Here is a 12,509-nt window from a genome sequence, read left to right on the forward strand (position 1 = left end):
ACCTACATATCACAGCAGATATTTATCTTGTTCTGTGAACATGCACCCCCTCACGTGGGCCCACCGGTCATCATCGAGCTCTGGAGCTTTAATAACCATCCAATCCAATTTTCGTCGAAATATTTCCCAATTTCCACGAACCGACTCCAACTCTACGAACGTTTCCTTTTGCCTATTTTTGGTAGTTCCAATTTTTCTTCATTACCCTTGCAATCCTCCGCAACCCCCAGCTTCACATTCCACTTCTCCGAACATGTTTACAATCGCAAATAAATCCAAAACAAAGCCACCCATTCTCTTCTAGCACGTACAGCTGAGAATGAACACGTCGTCCGTCGTGGAGAGCGTTCATCCTCTCCGGGAAATTTTCCGCAGAGCGCAGAGCATCGGTTTTCCAGAGCGACCACACACAGCTGCTGCTGCTGCTACTGCTGGACCAGACCGGAAAAGTCGAACCAACCCTGCCAGTACGGATTTCGACTCGTCCCGGGCAAGTAACGAAAAATCGGCACACGCGAATATCACAGTGTAGTCACCCAAGTCGGACTTCCTCTGCTCTCTGAATACACTGTCTGTCTGTGGTGCTTCTTCTTCTTGTGGTGTGCGGTGCTCTAGAACCCCACTGGATTAGTAGCACCAACTCCAAGTTCGATTTGGCCACTTTCGCCGATAAGATCTAGCTAGGTAGGCGAAGCGAGGAATACAGTAGTAAGCCTAGTTAATACGCGCGCGTTTCGCCAACAACGTTCTGCTGAATCGCCTAGCGTTGGGCATGTTTTTTCGGTATTCCAAAGGTGCCGGGAGATGAAGATTAAGCGTCGAAGGAAGAGGCAGCGGAAATCGATCCCCTGAAAAAGTGCTTCTGTGTTCTGTGTGTTTGGCTCCGAGTTCTAAGCTGACGTGCCGCGAAGAGCTGTTGAAGGGATGATGCAAAGATGACAGTCGTGTCGTGAATAAGTAATGCTTTTGAACCAGTCAGTCGTCGGTGGTGGATGAAAGTGAATGTTCTTCCGATTTTTTTTTATTCGGTGGTTGGATCACAAGCCTGCTTTAAAGCTGCTGCTCCCATCTATCTTCCGTGTGTTGCGAGTGCGTGACGAAGTGAGTCTCGGGAGGAGTGTTTCCCAAAGAGTTAGGATTTCGATCGGATCATGACGATTATTTGATTTTGAAAGCGATCCGGAGTGAAACTCATTTTTCTTTTCCACGCAATCGTCTTCCTCCGATAGATTGAGAGGAAATTAGTTTTACGGTGAATCGTGCGAAAGGGGACTGATTTCCTTGGAACCACCGCCGCTGCCGAATCGATCCTGATCCATCATACGGAGGATGGGCGTGAAACCTTGAAAAATCATCCACCAGACAGTGAGTGATTTGCCTCTTGTGGGAGGGGAGAGGGAAACATAAGGAGAAGAAAAAGAAGAAGGAAAACAATTGTGTTGATAAGCGAAGGATTTTCCTCGGAATTCCCACCAAGGATGCGAGGGCTTAGTCAATTGTGGAAGAAGAACACACGTCCGGATTGGTGTAGCACCAACAAGTGATAACAACTCGCAATTTCCCGGCCCAGTTGCGAGCTGGTTGGAAGGTGAAAAAAAAACGAATATCAAGAAGAGCAAGTGGCTCTATGCTGTCTGTGCGTTGTTTCAAATGTGATGCCACAACACCGTGAAGAAGATAAATGAAAAAACGTTCCGCGGAAAAATACGACGGGAGCAAAATTGTGGGAATGTGCAAAAAGTTCTAGGATTGTGTGATAACAAAAGAAGTACGTATGTGGTGAGAGAGTTGAGAAAGACGCACATACACGTGTGGCCAGAAGTGAATGGGGTTCGGAAGTTAGCGGAAAGATTAAGATTAGCAGCTGCTGGGAAGCGAAAAAAAAAACCAAACAAAGGCCAAGCGGAGAAAGCTTCAGCAGCAGGAAGAAGGATTGATCACAGACAGGATTCGACGGTAAGCAAACCACCCAGTTACGAAAAAAAAAAAATCAAGTAATCATACAAACAAAAAGCACCACTGGACATTGCTCTTGGGGCAGTCCAGAGATGATGGATTGAGTGTGTGTTTTTGTGTATGGTTTTTCGCAAGAGACCCTTCCATGTCGATGCAATGGTTGGTCGGTTTGCACGTGAATGGAATAGTGTTCTGAGAAATTGATCTGTTTTCTGACAACGTTCGGGTTTGAGTGGACACGTAGCTAATGAGATACTGTTAGAATTGAGGGAATTTTCCGGCACAAAAGAAAATGGTATTGGTTGCAATGAATTACTGTTTGTATAATCGTTCGATCATTACATATTTCGCGTAGAATCAAATGGATATTTAGCCACAAACAGCTTCTGCTGTAGGGGGCCTGGGAGAATGCCCGGCACCTTGAGCATTATGATTATTTGAATATAACAGAGTGATTATTTCAGGGTTGTCAAAGCTGGCGTGGATTCTGTGAAAGCATTGTTATAAATTTATTTATCAACTATTAAACCAGCCTACGATTTTTCCTTAGTTAAGGCAATTTAAGGTGATACTCTATGAAAGCCGTAGCGTGAAACCCCAAAAGCACAAATTTCAGCTTCCACAAAACATACAATTCTGAAATTGCTACTCTCTGTTAGTGGTAGTGCGGCAACCAAGGAGTAGCAATTTCATATTTGTCTATTTTGTGGAAGCTGACATTTGTGATTTTGAAGTTCCACAATAAGGCATCTTTATACCCAACGCCTATTGAAGAAACGACTTCTTGACGATTTTATTCAACAGCATGCTGAATAACATTTGTACAATTTTTAATAATAACGCCTGTTCAGGCTTTGTTCACACAAATCTGAAGAATTTATTCAACCACAACATGGTGTCGGTTACGGTACGTCGAGAAGCTTTCATTTGACTTTCATGAGTTGTAGCAGAGCGTATTCGTTAAAATGTTTTATTATTCAGCGTTTATTAGACATCTTTGCGATGATGTATACGCTTGATAATCATGTATGTATGTATGTAAGGTAGCCACCATCCCTTCAAAGATCATGTCTTGTATGTAGCTCCACGTAATAGCAAAATCAATTTGAGCTACCGATCTGAATTCACAATATCGCTGTATGAAGGGCCGAAAACGAAGGTGCAGACCCGTAAGCAGAGACACTTACACGAAATCCACGACGATACGATCCAACAAATCGAATGACACAATTCGCAATACTTATTAAGCTTTCTACAGGATGGTTTATAAAGTAGGGTGCGTCAATCTCACTGAAACTGTTAAAGTAGCATTCACACCACTACTACAATCAAATCGGTAGGATAAAGAAAATGATAGTGTTCATTCCCTCCTAGACTCCGGTTGTCATACCAGTCCATCGTCCAGATCCAGGTAAAATGATACCCTGATGCTCGCACCCAGCCCAGTATTTATAAAATGAAAATATAAGAAATTGAGAAATTAAATATATCAGAACATTGAATATGAAATAATGAATATAAATTTACATAGATAAAATAGTTGATATTCTGCAATGAAAATAATCATAATTTTACATATAATAAGATGCAGCTCTATGTTTCCTTAACTCACAATTTCAAGTGGATGTAACACTGAAATTTCAAGGTTATATTAAGCAAGTATAAGGCCTGTACTCGAAAAAAAAAAGAAAAGTAAGAGGTTGTATCCAAGACACGACCGTAAATTTGACGTAGGATTACGAAAGGTAGTTATGATCGATTTCAATCAAACAAGGTCTGGAACAACAAGTAGCTTGCTGGTGTTAGAAGCACACATGTTGTAAACATTGCTGAGCAACCGAATGCCGATGTCACGGCAGCACAACATTCCATACTGCGAATAGCAGACGTGTCGTCACAGTAAACAGCTGTTTCGTGTAAAAAGATTAACATTGCGATGAAATACGACCACCACTAGACATTTTCACATTTCACTAAAACCAATAAGCCGGTTGGGCCAGACCTTGTATAATTGACATCGAGTTATGATGTCACAGAAAAAGTATAGTAAATGTTAAATTTATTTCGTAACTCGTTATTAGTGAAAAATTTCAAAATTCAAATCAAAATCATGATTTTACCGACAAACCAATATGCACAGCATTACGAAAAGAGGTCAGGTTTCGACCAATAGAAGATAGATTTTAATTCTAAACAAGCCAAACGATTGGAAATTTATCTACTAATCTGCTAAAATGAACACTAAGTTAATTTTCAATAGGTCACTATTGAAAAATACCAAATGTCCAACTGTTGCAATGGTGATAAAAATTATCACCGAATGTCTGAAAACAGCGCATTCCCTAACACAGACTTAAAAATCGAATTCCATGCGGTCCCACTACATGGTGCTCATTTAATCACCTTAATTGGTGGTGACCGGTCATCGGCCATCACCTGACCTCTTTTCGTAATTCTATCGGTTTTTTGAAATTGCACCCCCAATATGTTGCCGAAAGACGTAATCCTACGTCAAAATCATACTTATGGGTCGTGGAGTTATAATTGTCAATGTTCCGAGACTTGGAAGCATTTTAAGGGTTATAACAAATTACAGAACAATCTATAAAATATTGCGGACAAACCCTGGAGTTTTTAGTAAAAATTAAAAGTATTCTAGGTGTTGATTTCAAATAAATATTGAGGAGGGTTCCCACATTATTTTCCAAGGGAGAAATTCTGAGTAGAATTCCAGAATTATTATGACATGAATTCCTTAGATGAATTTAGAGGGATTTCTATGCAGAAGAATGAAAGTTTCAAATTAAAATCTTAGGTAATTTTAGAAAATTTCAAAAGGAGTTTTGAAAAAAAAACTTTAAGGGAAATTCCTACGTGATTCTGAGGAGATGTTTCAACAAGAATTCAACAAGACACAGAGTTCTAAGAGTGTTCCGTGGATAATTTCAACCCTAGTGCGATTCATCACAGAGCTTCAACCGAATTGATTGCCAAAAAATTGCTGATAATTAGAAAGAAATTCTTTAAAATACTCCATGGGGTTACTTATAAAATTTCATAAAATTTCTGCTGCTTTGAATAGAAAATTTTGAAAAGAATTTCAAAGGAATGAAAGTCTCCGAATGGGTTTAAAGTAATTCTACGAAGGACTCCAATCGAATTCTTAGAAAGAGTTTCAAGGAAATTCCAAAAACAATTTAACGGTAATTATTGCTCGGAGTGTTTCTGGTTAATTTCAGAAGAATTCCAAGATAATTTAGAGCAGAATTTCAAGTTAATTCTGGAATTCATATCATCAGCATTTTGAAGCACGAGAAATTAAAACCCCAGAAAAAATAGTTTAGTTTTGGTTTTACAAATATTTGTTTCGAAAGTCCAGCATCTTCCATATTTTCCTTTCATGCCCATTACATCTGAAATTGAAACGACAAAAATCGATTTGAAATATTGCTGAGTGATTCAATTCTAAAAACAATAGGACGGGAAAGATAAGAAAATTATGCAGCAAATAAAGTAAGACATTCATTTGGTAAAGAATCGCTCTGTTTTAATTGTTTATTCTGAAATCCTGGTGTAAGCAATTGTTGCTGTGGCATGGTTAATTTATTTTCCCCGGTTCACTCTTCGAATTCCCGGGTTTTTCCCAGTTCGATGGCCACCCTGCAACTTAGCCTGGTGGCAGGATGGCATCGTTACTTTCTCTAGCTATGACCTGAGACGAATCCAAAGGAATAGGTAGAAGCATCTTGTGCATCAAGAACAAAGAAGTAATGCATGCGGGGTCATAATGCGGACAGACGGATTTCCCAACTTTGCCTGGTGGCAGGATGGCATCGTTGCTTTCAAATGAAATTATCTCGTTGTCTCCGGTTGGCAGTCTACAAGTCCTGTAGCTGAATTCCGGCACACAATTTCTTTGAAGATAAGAAAATTATCACGTTGAATCTCAATGAACCAAATCCCTTCGAAGAAACTGCGCGCCGGAGTTCAGCTGCTGGTAGGACCTTTTTTTCTGGATTTCTAGGCTGCAAATCGGAGACGAGGTATTGGTCAATCGTTTTCAATGTCCTCTACGCGAGGGGATATGAGTTGCTCCGTTTTTTTTTAGACAAACCAGCCACAATTTCATTGAATAAAAGAAAATTATCACGTTGAATCTCAATGAACCAAATCTCTTCGAAGAAACTGCGCACCGGAGTTCAGCTGCTGGTAGGACCTTTTTTTTTCTGGATTTCTAGGCTGCAAATCGGAGACGAGGTATTGGTCAATCGTTTTCAATGTCCGGGGATATGAGTTGCTCCGGTTTTTTTTAAACCAACCGGCCTTTTTTCGCATCTCACGTATCACAAAATGACATTGGAGTTGGACATGGTTCACCCCAGCTGCTTGCCCACATATTGCAACAGCTGTCGAAACTAAAACAAACAAACTAAACAAATTCCCGAATTTGAGAAAAGTAAAGATTGGATTCACTCAGTCTGCTGGTCGAGAGTGAATAAAATTTTCGTCCATTTCCTCATTTTACGGCAGATTTTTTATGTTTTCCACAGGAAACCATGAGACAAATTTTACTCATCGCTGAGTTCCTGCACTGTTGGCGATTATGAGTGAACTAAACTCAAATTTGGGTCGTTCTCATTCGCCGTGCAGTGTTGTATATATACGGAAACAACGAAAACAACATTCAACACGACACATGAGCTGTCATTTGCTTCGGAAAAAGCTTTCACTAATACTAATCAAGCTCATGTGTAAAGTGTAGTGTGACATAAAAACGATCAGTTCGACGAGTTTATTTTCGGTGCAATTGTAGGGGCCTATCGAACGAGGATAGACCTTTTTCCAACGTTACGCGAGATTTGATGACAGTCCCAGGGAACCGTTTGAACGTGCATCACAATAAATTAGTGTCAAAAAGTGTTTTGTGTTTTAAATGTAAAATTGAATTATTTTACTATTCAGTGCTTTACTTTGATGAATTATTATCTGCTAAACGATGAGTGACGGTGATAAAACCATGTACGGGACAACACTGTCCCTTGAATCCATCAAGGTGATTGCGGAAAGCATCGGCGTAGGTAGTTTGCCCGATGACGCGGCCAAGGAGCTCGCCGACGATGTTTCCTTCAAGTTGAAGCAGATTGTCCAGGATGCGGCAAAATTTATGCACCATTCCAAACGGATGAAGATGTCGATTGCCGATATCGACCACTCACTCAAAGTACGCAACATTGAACCTCAGTATGGGTTTGTTTCGCCAGATTTCATTCCATTCCGTTTTGCTTCCGGAGGCGGCCGGGAGCTACACTTTATCGAAGAAAAAGAAATCGACCTGGCGGACGTAATTCAAACACCTGCGCCGAAAATTCCCCTCGATATAACGTTGAGGGCTCATTGGCTGTGTGTGGATGGTGTACAACCGACGATTCCAGAGAATCCTCCTCCTCTTTCGAAGGATCTTCAAGCACTGGATTCGGTCAATCCTGTCAACAAGCTTGATAGAGCGCATATGAAAGATACAACTGGAAAGCCGGCCATAAAAGCTCAGAAGCTGAAAAACGTAGAAACGGTTCACGTTAAACAGTTGGCCACCCACGAGTTGTCCGTGGAGCAGCAGCTGTATTACAAGGAAATAACGGAGGCTTGCGTAGGGTCGGATGAGGCACGGCGAGCGGAAGCTCTCACATCGTTGGCATGTGACCCAGGGTTACACGAAATGCTACCAAGAATGTGCACATTCATTGCCGAGGGTGTGAAAGTAAACGTTGTACAAAACAATCTAGCCCTTCTGATTTATCTGATGCGAATGGTACGGGCCCTTTTGGACAATCCGGCGTTGTATTTGGAGAAATATGTAAGTTTCCGGAGTAACTTTATACTAAAGCAAAAGACAAATAATGTCATCACTTTTTTTTTCTAGCTTCACGAACTGATTCCATCCGTTTCGACGTGTATAGTTTCTAGGCAGTTGTGTATGCGACCGGAATTAGACAATCATTGGGCCCTCCGAGATTTCGCTGCCCGTCTAATGGCTCAGATTTGCAAGAACTTCAACACTTCAACAAATAATCTGCAAACTCGCGTTACTAGATTGTTCAGTTCTGCTTTGCAAAATGATAAAACACCCCTATCTTCCCTGTACGGAGCATTGGAAGGCTTGTCAGAGCTTGGCACTGAGGTGATCAAGGTTTTCATCATCCCACGCTTGAAGTTCATTTCCGATCGAGTGGAAGTTCATTTGCAAGGGTCCAATATCAGTGCAACGGACAAGATTGCAGCTGGTCACATTCGGGCGATGTTGCAGAAAGCGTGCTCTCCAGTTTTGAAGACCCTTCGTAATCCACCGGATGTCGTTGAGGAATACAAGTCCGTATTTTGTTTATTCTGTTTCGAACCTGTCCAAACTAACGTATTGTCATTATAGGAAAGATTACGGATTTCTTGGACCTACCTTACACCAGGGGGTCATCAAAGCACGAACCGCACCTCCACCAACACCTGCTAGCACTAGTGCAAGTGCTTCAGCAGCTAATGTTTCAATTGTTACGACCACGTCCAGTACACCGGCTCGACCGCAAACGCCCCTCACCGGTGCAAGTAAATCAGCTACACCGGTTACTCCAGGTCCTATTCAGAGACAGTCTTCTCAGAGTGGACCGTCAACCGGAGGGCAGCAGCAAAAGTTTGTAATCGTGAGTCAACGTCAGCAAACTCCTTCGCCATCGCAAGGTAAGCTAGGCCACGCTTTTGACAGTAGTTTATTGATCCTTCAACTAACCAATAATGTAATCGACTAAAACATGATCTTCTCAAACGGACCGGTAAAGCGGGTATCTTTTAGAGAGTGGTGATTAGGAACTCATACAATTTCACTGAAACAAGACACACGTAAAACAAATATAACTTTGCTTTTCCTTATTTCAGAAGTTGCTGAGTATTTTTGCTGAAGCTTGGATCAGCGCCTAGCTAAGAATGCTCAATTTAACCCTTGAGCTCAAAATTTGACTAGACATGGATAAAGCATTATAAGCAATTCTAGGTTTTAGGAAAAAAAAATCTCGACATGTCGCTCTACATTAGAATATAGAACTTTGGGATTTTACAGAATATATTTTATATTATTCGGAAATTATTTTGGTCATAGGTGTATGTGCAAATAATTTCCTTAGGATTATACAAAAAAAAAAGTAAATCCTTGACGTTAAATTTACTAGAATCCGAACGGCCGGAATTTGATGCTAGGTGAAAATCTGGTGAAACACAGGAATAAGATGGGCATTGTTTGTTCAACTTTTCTATTGCTTTGAATTATTGCTCTGCTTTATGCATGTCAAGATAAATTCTAACTGAAGCTGAAGCTCTCTTCTTTTCCGTGGCTATTACGTTCCAACTTGAAGCTTACGTTTGCATACGTGTTCTTTGAACAATTCCACGGCTTTCTAAGCCTACACTATTTTGCATTCGTATATTTCATAACAACGACAATCACATCCTATGCCCGCCTCCGAGCGCTTTGTAATCGGCATTAACTAACTCTGCAATGTGAATCAAAATGTAGGGTAAGATGTGGCAAGATGAGTCATCTACTTGATTTTTTTTATTGTTAACATCAACATTAACATAATGCTGGTTTGCAGCTAACCACAATAGGGGTTGCATTGGACCTGTTGTTTTTCACAGACAAATAAATTATTAAATGTAGTAGTTGACCCATCTATACACAAACAATAGAACCTACTGTTAAAGTGCAATAAAAAACAATTGTGGTGACAATACATTTTATAATGAATAATGACGATGGTCCCACCTCTTACCCCTACAAAGGTTTGAGCTGGACGATTTATCTTTAAAATAATTAAATATGACATTTTAACCAGGTTAGCAAACAAAATCGAACTGGTTTCAGTTACAGATATAAATTCCCTCTAGAGTTTACAGTTGCTTCACAGCTATATAAATGAGGAAAAGCTCAGCCGTCCACCTCTTAGTTCGCCTTTTTGTCCACCTAAAATATTCATAAGTATTACAAGCAATCAAGAGTTAATGAACAATCAACAAAGCATCCTATTACACTAGCAACCCCGCAATCTGATCATAATTTTCAGCAATGTCAGAAATGCTCACGAACCCCCAACAGTTGCCAGAAAACTTACTACTAACTCAAGGTATCTTCCAAGTAAGCTTCAAAATACCATTTTTTTTTATCAAATGAAGGGCTGATACAACAGGCGCGAATTTCACGATTTTCGCGGATTTCGCGATTTTCGCGGATTTCGCGACTTTCGCGGATTTGAACTTTCAGTCGCGAAAATCGCGGAAACATTAAATGATGTCGCGAAAATCGTGAAGGGACTGATGTGCTGTCACAAAAATTGTGGAATTCATTGTAACCTTTCCGTCCCGGATTATTTTGCTGTCATCAATTTTGTTGTTCATTTGGCTCTCAATTTTTTACCGGTTTAAACCAAACACCCTGCAAATAATCGAGAAATGATCTCAATTCCATAAGTCACACCGGATTTACACGGAAATTCCGTGAGGTCTGTCCAATGAGAGACATTTTCATGTTTTATTTATTTCCAATATGAACATAGCATTTTTCGATGTCAAATCATAAACGAATCGTATATATGCGGGTAATTACCATGTATACCGGATATTATAGGTTCTCCATATCGTCCTGGAGTTCAGTTGATTTGTTCAACTATATCAACCAAGACTGCAATAATGTCTGTAGTATCGAAATATGTCCAAACAGATTCAAAGTGTCTATGTGGATTGTGCCCGACCTATTGCTACGTATACAAGATGTTATAGGTTCTGAAATCATTCTGGAGATCAGATTATGTTTCTACTAAATCACCCATGCCTAATTCAATATCTGTAGTATCGAAATATGTCCAAATAAATGTGCAGTCTCTATGTGGATCATGCCAACCTATATTCGTGAATGCCAAATATTTCCTAAGGATTTCCATATCGATATTTCGATACTACAGATCATAGATCATCTGGTATACGTGGAAATAATTAAACATTATCCATATAGCCACTACGAATCTGTTTGGACATAATTCGATACTACAGACTGTATCCCAGTCATGGTTGATCTAGTAGAATAAATCATCTGAACTCCAGAACGATTTGGAGAACTTAAAACATCTGGTATACATGGCAATAGTTCATGCATGATTCACATAGACACTGTGCATCTGTCTGGAAATATTTCTATATTAAAGACATTGTCCCAATCTCGGTTGATCTAGTAGATCAAATTATCTGAACTCCAGGACGATTTGAAGAATTTACATCTGGATTACTCGGAAATAGATCATGCATGATCCACATAGACACTTTGAAACTGATTGGACATTTTTCGATACTACAGACATTATTGCAGTTTTGCCCAGACAACCAGAATGCACGTATATTCAAAGTTGTTTTGGTGATATACAAACATATATACAAACAAACAATTCGTATATAATGCAAAGAAATGGCTTATACGTACAAAAGTGGAGGCCATATACGTGCATATTTTAATTTAATTTTAAACGAGTTGATTTAATATCATATACGATGTAATCTGTAATAACAAATTCATTTTGAAAAGTCTTACGATGTAATCCGATTTAATTTGTGATACAGTACGATGGAAAAATAAGTCATCGCATATTGGTCGGAAATTTGCATTATATACGATTTAACTTAAACATAATGCGAGGTATGCCATTCTTATATGCGATTTTGACTTAAACTGTAGCAATTTATGATACTGTCTGTACATTATTATACGACTTCTGGTTGTCTGGGTGGTTGATCTAGTAGAAAAAATCAAATTTGTAAAACCTATAATTTCCAGTAAACGGCGCCGGTGGTGTAGTGGTAAGCGTGATTACCTCTCACCACAGCAGGCCTGGGTTCAATCCCAGTCGGCGCCATCGGGATGTTCTGAGGCATAACATCTCTGATCACGCCTTCCTTCGGATGGGAAGTAAAGCCGTTGGTCCCCGGTTCATGAGTTGATGGGTCGATAGGTAGGGTCCAGGTGTGGGAGCTGCTGCCTTCCTGGCACGTCGGTAGCATTGGTGCTCAGCACGGAACAAGATCGAAGGAAAAAACAAACCAAAGAAAAAAAAAATATAATTTCCAGTACACATAGTAATAAGTCGTGCATGATCCACAAAGTCACATATATATGATTCGGTTATGATTTGCCAACGAAAATACAATGTCTCACCATTGGACAGACCCCAAGGAATATCTGTGTAAATACAGAACCGCGACGTGACCAACAAGTGTGACTTATGAAACTCTGGTAATTTCTCGATTATGTGCAGGGTGTATGGTTTGAATCGGTCAAAAATTGAGAAAACTAGCGCCAAATTAACTACAACATTTAGGACAGCAAAATACGTCAGAGACGCACAGGTTAACTTTCATGATTTTTTTTAAAATAATGCTTCATCAAATCTAGGCCTGTATTATTCAATAGAAACATTCATAAACTAGGGGGCGACCACGCCAAAGTCACGAGTTCAAATCTCACCTCC

General features: G+C 40.0%; 1 protein-coding gene across 2 annotated transcripts in view; it reads left to right on the forward strand.

Annotated features, from left to right (window-relative positions):
- The first annotated feature begins 6,862 nt into the window (after window positions 1-6,862).
- Taf6 (TBP-associated factor 6) overlaps window positions 6,863-12,509 on the forward strand; it is a 31,356-nt gene continuing 25,709 nt past the window's right edge. The window contains exons 1-4 of one of the 2 annotated variants that reach the window (XM_065217765.1): window positions 6,863-7,810; window positions 7,877-8,322; window positions 8,381-8,685; window positions 8,881-8,989. In XM_065217765.1, coding sequence (XP_065073837.1) covers window positions 6,953-7,810; window positions 7,877-8,322; window positions 8,381-8,685; window positions 8,881-8,903 — 1,632 coding nt within the window. In that variant the 5' untranslated portion in view covers window positions 6,863-6,952 and the 3' untranslated portion in view covers window positions 8,904-8,989. Of the gene's footprint in view, window positions 7,811-7,876; window positions 8,323-8,380; window positions 8,686-8,880; window positions 8,990-12,509 lie in introns of those variants that run through there. The other variant, XM_065217763.1, reaches the window with a different exon arrangement.

This window comes from Ochlerotatus camptorhynchus, unplaced genomic scaffold, assembly GCF_037179485.1.
Source record: "Ochlerotatus camptorhynchus isolate MF236.1 unplaced genomic scaffold, CSIRO-AGI_Acam_v1.1 ptg000079l, whole genome shotgun sequence".
Taxonomy (NCBI): Eukaryota; Metazoa; Arthropoda; class Insecta; order Diptera; family Culicidae; genus Ochlerotatus; species Ochlerotatus camptorhynchus.